Genomic DNA, 17,182 nt, shown 5'->3' with positions numbered 1-17,182 from the left:
CATAATCAGTACGTTTTATGTGCCCGTATTTCCTTGAATAGCCGCCGGGCATGTAATATGTGCCTGCCTTGAACTACTGCCGGGTCAAACTCGCTCCCCAAATTTATTAGCGCATGTGTACTTTTACCGCCAGGTCAAATTCGTGACGTCACGACAGTTCCCCTGTCATCATTTTCAAAATGGCGGAAGAGTTTTATTTTGCTTCTTTATGTGTGAACCAGGGGGCGGTATAGCTCGGTTGGTAGAGCGGCCGTGTCAGCAACTTGAGGATTGCAGGTTCGATTCCCGCTTCCGCCATCCTAGTCACTGCCGTTGTGTCCTTGGGCAAGACACTTTACCCACCTGCTCCCAGTGCCACCCACACTGGTTTAAATGTAACTTAGATATTGGGTTTCACTATGTAAAGTGCTTTGAGTCACTAGAGAAAAGCGCTATATAAATATAATTCACTTCACTTCACTTTTTCCACAGCCATACAGATCACACTGATGGTTGTGATATAAAACAACTTTAACACTCTTACTAATATGCGCCACACTCTGTGAACCCACACCAAACAAGAATACACATTTCGGGAGAACATCGGCTCTGTAACACATTATAAACACTACATAAGAATTACCCAGAATGCCATGCATCCATGACTCTTGGCTATATTATACACCCCGCTAGCACCAACCCGCCCCCGACCTCCGTTCCGTCTTCTTCATTCTTTCATAATAATGTACTCATTGCAAATAGTTTTTATTTTGTTTCCACAGCGATTCCCTCCTTTCCATGCTGGTCTGTTTTCTTTTCGTTTTAGTTAACAAAATGAACAAATTGTGTCAAAAGGCGTAAAAAGAAAGTGAAACACAAAATAAATAAATGCATGAAGCGTTCGTACACAGTGTTCACACACAGAGGCATATTTAGATCGATATAAAAGTTCGTATATTGGTGGATTTGTAAATCGAGGTTACACTTTACTAACATTAAGGCTGCCTTCTTTATTGTTGAAAAAGCCAAACAATTAAAGGAGCTGAAGTGACCGCATAGAAAATCGATCATATTAAGAGACCGTGCAGTATGGCTGTAATGCGATTAATATGTGCATATAAACATTCTAACTGAGTGTTTACTTGAATTTCATCACCCAGTATTTTCTTTTGCATGTCTCATCATGATTCTGTATTATATACAACAACAAAAAAACAACACACACTGCACGAACAGTTCAGTTGGGTGTTATCCCACAGTATTTAGTGTTCACGACACGGACAGTCAGTGTAATGATGTGTGATGGGTACTGCTACATGGCCACACTGACAGATAAATGGCTGTCGATTTTCATTATTTATTATTCAGTACTTAAAGTTTTGCCTCATTAAGAAAGAGGCCCCCCGGGTTGCAGAATTGCTGAAAATCTACGTTCATCTGTAGATGTCTTTTACCCCCCATCAACTCAGAATTCTGTGGGAGCTGCAGACACAATTTCTTGTTTTTTGGTCCATGTCTGTCATGCCGATGTCTTCTGGTGGCTTGTTTATCCTGCATTATAGATGTATCTATTGTGCAACTCAATCTATAAATTAAAAAAGGGAGTGATTTTTAAGATGTAGTATTTACTACTACTATCAATTTGGCAAATCAATTAACATCATCATATTGCATTATTGTCTAATCTGTACAAAAATAACATATAATGTTCACTGTAGTTCTTTCTAGTCAATACTAGAGATTATTGCATTTAGTAGGTCATGCTTCTCTCATATTCAGTCAGCAATGTCTTTCAGGCATTTTTAATCGCACACGTGGAATTAAATGCAATCATAATATTCAATTCAATAAATCTGGTTGACACATTCTTTTATTCCATCGCTGTTCCCACTACAACGCTATTAAGAATGATCCCAAGCGTCACCTTAGCCGATCTAACATAAAAATTTACCTTGCTAAACACAGAATTGATGTCATTTGTACAATTAAAACAGCAGCTCTATAATAGTTTTCTTGTTCCGCCGGGACTGCTGTGTGAGCAAAAAATGCTGATCAGTCATATACTCTTGGAAAATACTTTGCTGGCTGCAATCTAATTTATACTGGGTGAATTCCTTACATGTAAATGCAAGTGTAAAGTTTTTTAGTATTCATGTACATTTTAGATATAGGGATACAAGGATTTTTCCCTGATGTCTTCAACAGGGGGTCTTTGACTTTAGACATTAGACTTTATTTAAAAAAAAACATTTCTGTATTCCCCAGACAATATTTACACAAATTTAATTGTCTTTAAATTTCAACTACATTAACACACTGTAATGTAGTTGAGAAATAGCAGTGACCTGGACACCATACTAAATGTACCTTATGAATCAAAAATATATTATTGTATCCATGTTAGCATCTAAACTAGCTAGCGATTAGTGCTCTAGTTACCTGCTAACTATTAGCGCACCAGTTGCCAGCTATCGTTAGCAGCGAAAGCTGCGAGCTAGCAATTAGTGCGGCAATTGTCAATCATTCAATCAAAGTTTATTCATATAGCCCATAATCACAAGTGTCTCAAAGGGCTGCACAAGCCACAACGACATCCTCGGCTCACAACAGGGCAAGAAAACACTCAACCCAGTGGGATAGGACCAGTTAAATTTAAGTTAAAGTTAAGTTAAAGTACCAATGATTGTCACACACACACTAGATGTGGTGAAATTTGTCCTCTGCATTTGACCAATTCCCTTGGTCCCCCTCTGGGAAGTGAGGGGAGCAGTGAGCAGCAGCGGTGCAGCGCCCGGGAATCAGTTATGGTGATTTAACCCCCAATCCCAACCCTTGATGCTGAGAGCCAAGCAGGGAGGCAATGGGTCCCATTTTTTTATAGTCCTTGGTATGACTCGGCCAGGGTTTGAACTCCCAACCTACCGATCTCAGGGCGGACACTCTAACCTGTTTAACCTGTTTAAAACAGGACGTCGCTCCATCAGTTTGGTGGTCCATGGCTTGAAAAATGTTGAAGACCCTGTTTTAAAGGGAACTTATGATGATTTGAATTTACATGTAAGACACTTCCTAGATAATGTGTTAGATATGCTTTGGTGTAAATGTTGCTCCTCAATCACTTTTATAACCTAGTTTTTTTTATCCATCTGCAAGATGTTCATTTGTGGGGGTGTTTCCAGATTGCAAATGTATCATAATTTATCTTTTAAAAATGCACAGTTTAAAATGTATATCTTTTTATGGCAGATAAGGTTGAAAATAAGCTTAATAAAGATTAGATTCACCTGGTCAAAACATTAGGTACACCTTCACACTCCCCCAATTGATTCGGAAAGTGCGTAAAAAAGTTATTAATGTTACTGCATGTCGAATCTCATGTCATAATGCATATGCCACGATTAGATGAAATTACTTTTTTTGTATCCTCATAGCCTGAAGCAGAGGAGGAGCTTCTCCCTTTCTAGCTAAGCACTTGACTTAAAGGGGTTATATTATGATTTATTTTTCTACATTTAAAACACTTTTTTATGATCTACATAATATGTAATAGTGGTCCTTGTCAAAATGTCGTATAGATTAGGCATTACAGACTGTCCTATTTACGTGCCTCCACTTTGACTGTCTTCTCCACGACACATTTGTTGTTTTTAGCGCTTACGTAATAAGACTACTCACAGAAATAAGTTCAAACTATACGCTACTTTGTATGAGAAATGGCAACAGCGGAGGATGCATGTGCATGTACGAGCAAGTCTGCCCCACAACAAGATAACAGAAAAAAAGAAGGAGTGTATTAACTGCAGCGTGGACTACAATGGCGGAAACGCATTGCGCTCTGGGTACATTTAAACCACATGGATTATCTGGTAACATTCTTCCCAAACGATGACGTCACAGGTTGTGTAAATTCCTAATGGCTCCTTTTGCGTGAATATGATAGAAAGCATGATTCTTATATGTATAAATACATCTCTGCAATGCCTCCAAGGTTTGATAAAACATTTTTGGGACTTATGCAGAGCCCAAATACACAACAGCAGGTACCAATAGTTAGGAAAATTTGGTTTTGCATAATAGGGCCTCTCTAAAGGCCTACACAAATGAGATTTTCTTATTTAAACTGGAATAGCAGGTCCATTCTATGTGTCATACTTGATCATTTTGAGATATTGCCATATTTTTGCTGAAAGGATTTAGTAGAGAACATCGACGATAAAGTTCGCAACTTTTGGTCGCTAATAAAAAAGCGTTTCCTTTACCGGAAGTAGCAGACGATGTGCGCGTGACGTCACCGGTGTGAGGGCTCCTCACATTCTCCCATTGTTTATAATGTGAGCAACCAGCAGTAAGAGCTATCCGGACCGAGAAAGCGACAATTTCCCCATTAATTTGAGCGAGGATGAAAGATTCGTGGATGAGGAAAGTTAGTGAAGCATAAAAAAAAGAAAAAGCGACGGCTCCAGGCGGCGGCAGTGGGACCGTTTCAGATGTCATCAGACACATTTACTAGGGTAATTCTGGAAGATCCCTTTTCTGCTTACTGTTTTAATAGTGTTTTAGTGAGATTGTAAGGCCATACCTGAAAGTCGGATGGCTGCGGTGAACGCCAGTGTCTCTCAGAGAAGCCAATGCAGTAGCCAAGATCACAGCTGCCTTTTTGAGCTGCAGGAGGAAGTTGCATAATCCGCTGAAGTCTCCGGTAAGAGCTGACTTAATATCACAATTTTCCCGTCCAAAAACGTGCTGGTTGACGTAGACAAACATGTTCGCTTGACCGCTCTGTGTTAAAGCTTCACAACAAACAAAGAAACACAGGCTTTGTTTCGGTGCTAAAGGCAGCCGCAATCCACCGCTTTCCACCAACAGCATTCTTCTTTATAGTCTCCATTATTTATTGAACAAATTGCAAAAGATTCAGCAACACAGATGTCCAAAATACTGTGTAATTATGCGATGAAAAGAGACGACTTTTAGCCGTGTGTGGTGCTGGGCTAATATGTCCCCTTCAACCAATAACGTCACAAACACGCGTCATCATTCCGCGACATTTTCAACAAGAAACTTTGCGGGAAATTTAAAATTGTACCTTAGTAAACTAAAAAGGCCGTATTTTTATGTGCTGCAATGTTAATATTTCCTCATTGATGTATAAACTATCAGACTGCGTGGTCGGTAATAGTGGGTTTCAGTAGGCCTTTAACTCTCTGAAAAACAAGGGGGGCCGGGGGTAGATCAAGTTATTCGTAAAAATACGACACTTGTTAAAAGACACATTAAATTAGGTGCTGAAATGAATGCTCACATTCTGCAGTTCATTAACATTTGTTTGTAGAGGACATTTATTGTGGAACCTATCCCCCATCAGCGAGAACACTGATTGCTACATGCTCCTGTGAGACCTACTACTAGTCTTGCAGGCATCCCTTATCATTATTTGACACACTGAAAGACAGATGCCCCTGTTCAAAGTTAAAGACTGGCCTCTGTCAGGTGCTAAAAAAACATGTGACCTCATCTGTTCCTCAATCAGCTCCCCCTGGAGGTAATGGCTCTAATTCCACCATTCTCACTCCCATCACCCCTCAGCCTGCTAATGATGATGAGACCCTCTCCCTGCTCCTGTCCCTTTAGGCTGAGCGATTGTGTTCGGGATCGGACACAGTTTAGTTATTGGCCAACAATGGAGAATGTCTTTTAATAACACACCTTGCACAGATTTAGCGGTAATTGCTGCCTTAATCAATAAGCTAGCTGAGCGGAAAATTAAAGGTACGCGGAGCCCGCCCCCCAACACGTACAGCATGTTTTTGGTATTAGGCCCATTGTTCAGAAGTGGACGAGTGAGAATGCTGTAGGGCATCAGCACAGAGCTAGAAGCGAGGAGGGATCTGACAGTGATAAATAGGCCTTTTAATAACAGCTGTGCCACTTGGGTAGCCATTCTGATCCATTCCCATCCGACCGGGCCCATCGTCCTCCATCCTTCCCCACAATGGGAGAGACAAATTTACATATCTTTGGAATGACTTGATAGTTCACACTGAATTGTGAATGAAAAGATGCAATTAACACGTGTATATAAAACTACATCAATTTGAACATTGTCGCGATTTTTAACTGCAGTAAGGTCACCGTGTTAATTGTTGTTGATTTGAAGCCTCCAACCGAAGGAAGGAGTCACAAACACGCTCATGTGCATAGACTCACAAAACCACACACTCTCCGTTAAACAGATGGTTTGGTTAACAGAAACATCAATTATTGCATTGGCTTGGCAAGCATCGGAGTGGCTCCCGAGTGTGTGTACACGTGTTAGTCCTGTAGGATATGAGTGTTTGGTGAGCTGTTGACCTGGAGGAGAAAAGGGTTAATGCTACACTCTTTCAGAACAAGCCCGTGGGGCATTAGTCCTCTTCAGCGACAGATTTCAACACAGCATGCTCACATTTGGGAAACACTTTGGATGCCGTTTGAGCATTTTTACATATTTTTAATCCACCAAAATTAATACTTCCCCGTTTTATGAGGTTGTGATTTGATTCGGTGTAGTTTTAGCACACTTCTGCGTCAGTTAGTGCTTTATGTATGAAACGCTAAAGCTGACCTATAATGATTCTAATCTACATCAAACATTCTTTCTTGTGGTCTATATGATATGTTTTGGATATACTTTGGTGTGGATTTTGCTCCACGGTCACATTTATATCCCCTTTTTTAATCTGTTTACAAACAGTTCTTGTGTGGAGGCCTTCACTTTGGTGCAATGACACTCTCCATGAATCGCCCTTTCCAAAAGTGTCATAATTTATTTTTTGAAAATGTACACTGTTAAAAATATATCTACATTGGGGCAAAAAAGTATTTAGTCAGCCACCGATTTTGCAAGTTCTCCCACTTAAAATGATGACAGAGGTTTGTAATTTTCATCATAGGTACACTTCAACTATGAGAAACAGAATGTGAAAAAAAAAATACAGGAATTCACATTGTAGGAATTTATTTGTAAATTATGGTGGAAAACAAGTATTTGGGCAACCATTCAAAGCTCTCACTGATGGAAGGAGGTTTTGGCTCAAAATCTCACAATACATGGCCCCATTCATTCTTTCCTTAACACGGATCAATCGTCCTGTCCCCCTTAGCATAAAAACAGCCCCAAAGCATGATGTTTCCACCACCATGCTTCACAGTAGGTGTGGTGTTCTTGGGATGCAACCAAGTATTCTTCCTTCAAGCACGACGAGTTGAGTTTATACCAAAAAGTTCTATTTTGGTTTCATCTGACCACGTGCCATTCTCCCAATCCTCTGCTGTATCATCCATGTATCCATTTTGGTATAAATTCAACTCGTCGTGTTTGGAGGAAGAAGAATACTGAGTTGCGTCCCAAGAACACCACACCTACTGTGAAGCATGGGGGTGGAAACATTATGCTTTGGGGCTGTTTTTCTGCTAAGGGGACAGGATGATTGATCCGTGTTAAGGAGAGAATGAATGGGGCCATGTATCGTGAGATTTTGAGCCAAAACCTCCTTCCATCAGTGAGAGCTTTTAATGGTTGACCAAATCCTTATTTTCCACCATAATTTACAAATAAATTCTTTAAAATTTCTACAATGTGAATTCCTGGATTTTTTTTTTCCACAGTTGAAGTGTACCTATGATGAAAATTACAGGCCTCTGTCATCATTTTAAGTGGGAGAACTTGAACAATCAGTGGCTGACTAAATACTTTTTTGCCCCACTGTATATAGCCGCCATTTTTTTTCAGACACGTTCAAAAATAAACTTCTTAGACAGTACGGTCAAACCACGATTTATATGGTTCTTGAACAGGGTACGTAAATGGAAAATTTTGTGTATTGAAGCAAAATCGAATTGAAAACAATGTAAATATGAATAATGTGTTGCAAACTCGAAAAAGATCCACATTTGAGTTAAAGTTAGTACACTTTGAACATAATATAATGCACTATACAGTACAGTACATCAAACAAACATAACAAGGGGGTGATGGATCAACGTTTTGTTTAATAACAAAGCCAAAACAACAATAAAAGCTATTTGCCGCCCTGCCTACATGCATAAACAGCCACTATCACCAACCCTGTGGTGCACTCAGTTTAAACTCACGGAACTCCTTAATTTTAACAGCCAGGTTGCTAGAATGATTAGGAATGACAGAACTGTATCTACATTTCTCTGTTGGTTATTCTCCTTACAACTGAAAGAAGGGAGGGCCAGTGTCAACAACGCTGTGGGTAGTTTCTGAATGTTTCAAAAGCACACATCACTTGTTCATTCCTTTTTTTGACTCATACTGAGTCAAAATTCTATAAAATGGCTAAAAAACACTTTAAAGCACACAAAATAGCAATGGGCACAGTAGCTAACGACAGCACTACTTTGCTGACTGAGTGAGCCCTAGAGATTAATAAACCCACCCGCAATGCCTGGCACAAAACGGGTGAATGAAACGTTCATACAATGAGTCAAGTTCGTACAACAAAGTACATTTTATTCAGTTTGTGGCTCGTAAATGCAAACATTTGTATGATGAGGGGTTTATAAATTGTGACTCCAATGTCCAGAGATTCACCAATCACAACATTAGGTAAACCTCTTATCTATACACAGCTAGCTACATATAAAAATGCTACTTTTAGTAGCATTTAAGTCACTGCATGTCACAAGTTGATGTTATTTTGCGCATGCCACGATTAGATGAAAACGATACTTTATCCTGCCTTGTCTTTTGCTTCCTCATACCAACGAGTAGTGTGGGAGTAGGGCCGGGCGATATTGGCTTTTATTAATATCGCAAAATTTGTATGCCATTTCGCGATATACAATATATATATATCTCGATATTTTTCTTTAGCCTTGAATGAACACTTAATGCATATAATCAAAGCAGTATGATGATTCTATGTGTCTACATTAAAATATTCTTCCTCATACTGCATTAATATATGCTATTTTTAAACTTTCATGCACAGAGGGAAATCACAACTAAGTCACATGACCAAAACTGTATTTATTAAATACTCTTCAGTCTTTCGCGGGTGACTTTTTAAATGAAAGAACAAATTAGTACTGCTGCTATCTTTTGTAGTAGCATTTCGGCTGCATACTTTGCATATTGCTGTTGTCTGCTGAATATCTTCCCGCTTGAAGCCAAACTACCGCCAGATGATGGACGCCCTGCTGTTTTTTTGGGCATCAATTGTTCTTCCTCCATTTGTGATCAGTTTCGCACCTTGTCTCTCTTGTAATGTCACTCAACTCACTCCGTTCCGCATGGGCCACCTGCCTCAGCTAATGTTAGCCATGTTGCTACCTCTCTGCTCGGTGAGAGCGTATGACGCTACACGTATGTGACCCCGTGTCCATATGAGTTGGGAAATTGTGTTAGATGTAAATATAAACGGAATACAATGATTTGCAAATCGTTTTCAACCCATATGCAATTGAATGCAGTACAAAGACAAGATATTTGATGTTCAAACTCATAAACTTTTTTTTTTTTTTTGCACATAATAATTAACTTAGAATTTCATGGCTGCAACACGTGCCAAAGTAGTTGGGAAAGGGCATGTTCACCACTGTGTTTTAACAACACTCAATAAACGTTTGGGAACTGGGGAAACTAATTGTTGAAGCTTTGAAAGTGGAATTCTTTCCCATTCTTGCTTGATGTACAGTTTAAGTTGTTCAACAGTCCGGGGTCTTGTTGTCGTATTTTACGCTTCATCATGCACCAAACATTTTCGATGGGAGACATGTCTGGACTGCAGGCGGTCCAGGAAAGTACCCGCACTCTTTTACTATGAAGCCACTCTGTTGTAACACGTGGCTAGGCATTGTTTTACTGAAATAAGCAAGGGCGTCCATGATAACGTTGCTTGGATGACAACATATGTTGCTCCAAAACCTGTATGAACCTTTCAGCATTAATGGTGCCTTCACAGATGTGTAAGTTACCCATGCCTTGGCCACTAATACACCCACATACCATCACAGATGTTGGCTTTTGAACATTGCGCCCAGAGCAATGCGGATGGTTATTTTTCCTCTTTGTTCCGGAGGACACCACGTCCACAGTTTCCAAATATAATTTCAAATGTGGACTCGTCAGACCACAGAACACTTTTCGACTTTGCATCAGTGCATCATACATGAGCTTGGGCCCAGCGAAGCCGGCGGCGTTCCTGGGTGTTGTTGATAAATGGCTTTCGCTTTGCATAGTAGAGTTTTAACATGCACTTACAGATGTTGCGACCAACTGTAGTTACTGACAGTGGTTTTATGAAGTGTTCCTGAGCCCATGTGGTGATATCCTTTACACACTGATGTCGGTTTTTGATGCAGTACAGCCTGAGGGATCAAAGGTCCGTAATATCATCGCTTACGTGCAGTGATTTCTCCAGATTCTCTGAACCTTTTGATTATTTTACAGACCGTAGATGGTAAAATCCCTAAATTCCTTGCAATAGTTCATTGAGAAATGTTGTTCTAAAACTATTCGACAATTTGCTTACAAATTGGCGACCCTCCCCCCATCCTTGTTTGTGAATTACTTAGCATTTCATGGAAGCTGCTTTTATACCTAATCATGGCACCCACCTGTTCCCAATTAGCCTGCACACCTGTGGGATGTTCCAAATAAGTGTTTGATGAGCATTCCTCAACTTTTTCAGCATGTATTGCCACCTTTCCCAACTTCTTTGTCACATGTTGCTGGCATCAAATTCTAAAGTTAATGATTATTTGCAAAAAAAAAACATTTATCAGTTTGAACATCAAATATGTTTTTGTAGCATATTCAACTGAATATGGGTTGAAAATGATTTTCAAATCATTGTATTCCGTTTATATTTACATCTAACACATTTTCCCAACTCATATGGAAACAGGGTTTGTAAGGAGGCGGGCTTGTTTTACGTGTCTGTGAGAAGGAGAGGCGAGAAGGAGTGAGAAACGCCTGTAGTGTAATGCCCGCAGCTAAAAGCAACTGCGTGAGAATGTATACTCGAATTTTACGATATAGTAATTTTCTATATCGCACAGAGACAAACCAGCGATATATTGTTTATATCGATATATCGCCCAGCCCTATGTGGGAGTTTTGCGACTGCTAGATTTGTAGTGACCCATCTCCAACAAACGCAGCGGACAAATAAACATAATTTATCGGAATAGGCTGAAGAACATTAAACGAGAAGCAATGACACCAGAAACTTCAGGCAGCAATCTCGGCTGAGTCGACTTAGCATAGGGGGAGGAGGTCGTCATGGCTGACAGCATTATGTACAAAGATGACCACATATTTACATGTCAATCTGTGATTTCAAAAATTGCCCATTGCAGTCAAGCTACTTTACAAACTCATGAATCTCATGATTTGAGAGTTTTGGCATTGTTTAACACAGTGGTTCTCAACCTTTTTTCAGTGATGTACCCCCTTTGAACATTTCTTTAATTCAAGTAACCCCTAATCAGAGCAAAGCGTTTTTGGTTGAAAAAAAGAGATAAAGAAGTAAAATACAGCACTATGTCATCAGTTTCTGATTTATTAAATTGTATAACAGTGCAAAATATTGCTCATTTGTAGTGGTCTTTCTTGAACTATTTGGAAAATAAGATATAAAAATAACTAAAAACTTGCTGATAAATAATAAACTGATTCAATTATAAATAACGATTTCTACACATAGAAGTAATCATCAACTTAAAGTGCCCTCTTTGAGGATTGTAATAGAGATCCATCTGGAATCATGAACTTAGTTCTAAACATTTCTTCAGAAAAAAGAAATATTTAACATCAATGTTTATGGAACATGTCCACAAAAAAATTAGCTGTCAACACTGAATATTGCATTGTTGCATTTTTTTTCACATTTTATGAACTTACATCCATATTTTGTTGAAGTATTATTCAATAAATACATTTTACAAAGGATATTTGAATTGTTGCTATTTTTAGAATATTTTCTAAAAATCTCACATACCCTTTGGCATACCTTCAAGTACCCCAAGGGGTACACATACCCCCATTTGAGAACCACTGGTTTAACACAAGTATCCAACATTTATAAGTCAGAAAAGAGGACAATCATCATACATTCGGTTTTCCTGTTTCATATTTGGCTTATGTTGACTTTACTTCTCCTTCAGTACTGCAGCACAATGAATGAACAGCGCATGAATGGACAGCTGCCAGATCCTCTACAGATATTTCCACGAGGTATTGAGTGCTTGCAATTAATCATTAATGCAAATTCATGAAAGACATTTGATATGTATAATTAATAAGTTAACAGTAGATCAGCTTCAATTTTGTAGGTACAGTACACACTGGCGCTTGGATTCCATGAAACACACTTAGGTGATATACAGTAGGTGAATCACTTGAATTTTAAGCAAAACTGCGAAATGAAATAGAAATGAAGGTGCTCATTTTTGTCAGACGCATACAAAGCTGGTATTTTAGCACATATTCAAGGGTGTTTTAACTGCTTGATTTAGTCAAAGCCGCTCTCTTATCTTAGTTTTTCTGTTCATCATATGGGCAGTATGACTCGGTTTCACAGCATCTGTAATTCATACACATAATTTAAACAACCCCCAAGGGCTTAGTGACATATACATTTATTTTCTGACTCTGCTCTATCACATGCATCTTTTTCTCACTCATATTCATGTATCTCAGTGTAACAGTTTTTTCTTCCACACTCTCAAGAGGACAGCAGCTCAATCTTCTTCTTGTTTTTAGCTAATTTCAAAGTAACCCTCATTTCATGTTTTTTTTTTCCCCTTTATAAAACTGAATTGATGCATTTGTAAATGGCCCAGTGATGTGTTCTTCAATCGAGTCAATTACCGTTTCAGCCGGCAAGACTCCAGGGATCCGGAACATACATGGCCTGAAGGTACCTATCTCAATAATTGTTTCAGCTGCCTTACACAGAATGAGGAGGGGGTCTCAAAGTGAATGGATTGGTAACACTGTGTTCCACTTATTGAAATGTCAATTGCAGTCAAGGCTCTACTTCTAGTCTGTTGTTTTTTAAAATTGAATAGATGGGAAATACTGTAACTCTGGTAGAGCTTTTTGTTTGTTGTTGATTTTTTGGAATTGTGTCCATCATTCACAATCCTTATGAGCACACACATGTTTTTCTTTTTTTGTGCATTTTAACTTGTAAAAAAACACTAGCAAAAGTGAGCTTACAATTAAGGTAGGGCTGAATGAACAATTATGGCCAAAATGATAAAAACTATTATTTTCATCAATACTGAAATCATGATTACGAATTTACTGTTAATAAAACATATTTTATTGTACTGTTTATTTTGAACACATACTATGTGAATTTGATACAAAGGGCTAAGTAAAGTAAATATTCCATTGCAGGGTGCGATTATAAAGTGCAAGCAAGTACAAAAAATAAGATTATGCACAAAAGGCACATGCAAAGGAAGACATTAGTTCTACTGCTTACAGTATAAATAGGACATATATCTTTGGCCAATTATGAAATGTTATTACCTCCATTATTTTGGCGTGTCTTTGGGAGGTGAATGGATACGGGGTCCCTCGGTGCACAATTTATGTTACGGTTGTCTGTATTTTGGCACTCCCACTTTTGTAGCTGCTGAATGGGGTTTTGTACCAGCGGCGGGCGGCCTGCTCCGTTAAAGGGGAACTGCTGTCAGGTTTGCCCCTGATAGTTTGTTTGTGTTTTAGTTTTTTCCTCTGTGTGTGTAGTATTTTCTGTCAGCGCTCTTATTTTGTCTGTTTCCTGTGTTTCTCCCTGTGCACTGTTTCCCCTCAGCTGCGGCTGATTGGCACCTGGCCCCACCTGGTGTCAATCAGCCCGTCCCATTTAGACCTGTCTTCCCATCCAGTCTGGGCTGGATTATTGTCGCTCCTGTCGTGTCATGTCAATGTCACCACTACCTGTCTTGTCGCTTGTAGCTTTGTCTACTTCTGGTCACTCTGTTGATGCCATAGTTCCGTTGTGTCACAGTAAGTGTTTTTGTTCTTAGTCAAGTTTGTTATCCACCTCGTATGCGCCTTTTGTTGTATCCCTTTTGTTTGGTTTTGTTTTAGTGATAAATTAAATCATGTTTACCTGCAAAATACCTGCCATCTTCTCTGCATTTTGGGGTTCGTCACCAACAAACTCTGACAGAATAATCAAGCCCAGACTGGATGGGAAGAAAGGTTTAAATAGGAGTGGGCTGATTGACACCAGGTGTGGCCAGGTGCCAATCAGCCGCAGTTGAGGGGAAACAGCGCCCAGGGAGAAACACAGGAAACAGACAAAATAAGAGCGCTGACAGGAAATACTACACACACAGAGGAAAAAACTAAAACACAAACAAACTGTCAGGGGCAAGCCTGACACTGCACTTTTGGAATTGTGCTTATCGTTCTCAATAATTTTTAGAGCCATGACGATGGATGATGTTGTTTTATTTTTTTTGCATTCTAAATATTGAATACATGCGATCAAAAGTCTGCTTACAATGGGGAATATTGGAGTCCCAGCAGGCACAATACATTAAAAACATTTTGAGAATTTGTTGAATTAGGTCCTGACGTAGAGCAGTCTAAACACCATGCTTTTTGATGAAATTTAATCAATGTTGGGTTCTGACGTTGATTTGACCGTTGAAATTTGGTAATTTTCACTAGTATTTTACAACACAAATGCAACGTTGGAACAACATGCTTTTTGCCAACGTTTAGTCAATGTCAGGTTATGAGGTTGATTTGACCATTGAAATTGGGTCATTTCTCCACCAACTGTGGATTGGCAAACATTTCCAGCTGCACTTGCCAGTTCCGGCTCGTGCATTGTTATGATCGTGTAACGTAAACATCTGACTCAGACTGTTATGGTTTTTTATATTTGTAACTGAAAGTATTGATCACAGCTGAAGAAAGGCAGGTACTTTTGTTTACATATTCATCTTCCACATGGAGCAGTGTCATGTGCGGAAGAAAAACCTAGCGCACTCTTCTGGGCTTAACATAAAATTGCTGTGTGTTACATCCTGTCTGACTGCGCTACCAAAATAAGACTCCCAGTAGAATCGCTTACATTTGCTGTTATTATTTTTCATTTGAAGAAACAGTATCTTAATGGAATGTGCAGTGATGGAATGTTGAAATACAAAAACCCTGACTTTCAGTTTTCATCTGTCTATCTAATCAGTCAATCATTTAGATAGACAGATGATACTTTATTGATTACTTCAATACTATCTATCTATTTTTATTTATTTAATTAATTTGATTTAATTTAATCAGTCAATAAAACTTAATTTATATAGAATTGTTCATGCACAGCAAAGTGGCAACACAAAGTGCTTTTTACCAAAAAAGAAAACATGCACACACATACCACACAGTACTATTGACAATAAGAAAAACTTAGCATGGTACTGGAGAGTAACTAAAATTACCGCCATCTAAAATAATTGTATAAAACATTTTAAAAAATGGGCAGCATGGTGAACAGGGGTTAGTGCATGTGCCTCACAATACGAATGTCCTGAGTTCAATCCCGGACTCGGGATCTTTCTGTGTGGAGTTTGCATGTTCTCCCCGTGACTGTGTGGGTTCCCTCCGGGTATTTCGGCTTCCTCCCACCTCCAAGAACATGCACTGGGGTATAGGTTGATTGGCAACACTAAAAATTGGCCCTAGTGTGTGAATGTTGTCCGTCTATCTGTGTTGCCCCTGCCATGAGGTGGCGACTTGTCCATTGTGTACCTCGCTTTCCACCCAAATGCAGCTGAGATAGGTTCCAGCACCCCCCACGACCCTAAAAGGGACAAGCGGTAGAAAATGGATGGATGGATAGATGAATGGATGTTTTAAAATATCTGTTAAAATAAAGTGTAAATAATACATTAATAAATGAATAAAAACCTAAACTTGAGAGACTAATAATGCTTGTCTATCTAGCTGTGTAGGCCCTGCGATGAAGTAGTGACTTGTCCAAGGTGTACCCTGCCTTGTTAAAATAGAAAATAACAAAAAACTATTTAAGAACCTAGGAAGAGTTAAACATGATCCATAAAAAGATTGATTGGAATACGTGTCTTTAATATTTTTTTAAACTATCATAAACCACTACTTTTTACCAGTGCTTTGAACCCATGCACTTTATATAATGTTGAGGCTAATTTATGGATCTTGCTGGTATGGTGGCGCATGTCCCGTCCGTGAAGAACGACAACACACACACACACCACTTTATTGTAGGGTATCCTCAGGGTCTAAAAGTTCTAAATCCAACATTTTTGAATTTAAGGCCTTTAAAGGCCTACTGAAACCCACTACTACATACCACGCAGTCTGATAGTTTATATATCAATGATGAAATATTAACATTGCAACACATGCCAATGTGGCCTTTTTAGTTTACTAAATTGCAATTTTAGATTTCCCGCGAAGTGTCCTGTTGAAAACGTCGCTGAATGCTGACGTGTACGCGTGACATCACGGACTGTTAGGAAATATTAGCGCTGCGCACACACACAGCTAAAAGTCGTCTGCTTTAACTGCATAATTACACAGTATTTTGGACATCTGTGTTGCTGAATCTTTTGCAATTTGTTCAATTAATAACCAACGGGTGACGTCATCGTCTGCGACTACTGGTAAAGGCAGGGCTTTTCTGTTAGCGACCAAAAGTTGCGAACTTTATCATGGATGTTATCTACTAAATCCTGTCAGCAAAAATATGGCAATATCGCGAAATGATTAAGTATGACACATAGAATGGACCTGCTATCCCTGTTTAAATAAGAACATCTCATATCAGTAGGCCTTTAAATGTCTAAAATTCTCCTAAATCTTTTAAAATGTCTTGAATAAGATTTCGAAAGGTCTTAAAAATGTATTTGTGTTACTTTTATTTAAAACATGCATAAACTTTAGTGTTGCTTTTAAATGTTTGGATTTTTGAGGATGCTATAACCTAACTACAAAACCGAACTACTGTCGTCAGAGTTACTCGCACACCACCAGTTAGGGGGCCGTGCTAACGCAGCGGTGTGTTGTTACAGCTTAGCATAGCCGCTTAAAAAAATGTACAAAAGCCGACAGCAAAGCTGAATTACATGCATAAGATGGGTAAGTGCAAGTTCAGCGATTTGTGGCTCCAGAATGATCAATTTAATG

General features: G+C 39.0%; 1 protein-coding gene across 2 annotated transcripts in view; it reads left to right on the top strand.

The window, feature by feature from the left end:
* Positions 1–17,182, top strand: part of map2k5 (mitogen-activated protein kinase kinase 5) — a 151,652-nt gene that overhangs the window by 12,659 nt on the left and 121,811 nt on the right. For both annotated transcript variants that reach the window (XM_061887676.1, XM_061887675.1), the window contains 2 exons: positions 12,157–12,226; positions 12,871–12,911. In XM_061887676.1, coding sequence (XP_061743660.1) covers positions 12,157–12,226; positions 12,871–12,911 — 111 coding nt within the window. The remainder of the gene's footprint in view (positions 1–12,156; positions 12,227–12,870; positions 12,912–17,182) is intronic.

The sequence above is a fragment of the Nerophis ophidion genome, linkage group LG25 (assembly GCF_033978795.1).
Source record: "Nerophis ophidion isolate RoL-2023_Sa linkage group LG25, RoL_Noph_v1.0, whole genome shotgun sequence".
Lineage (NCBI taxonomy): Eukaryota > Metazoa > Chordata > Actinopteri > Syngnathiformes > Syngnathidae > Nerophis > Nerophis ophidion.
Note: the sequence above shows the minus strand (reverse complement) of the source record. Positions and strands in the feature narration are given on the sequence as shown.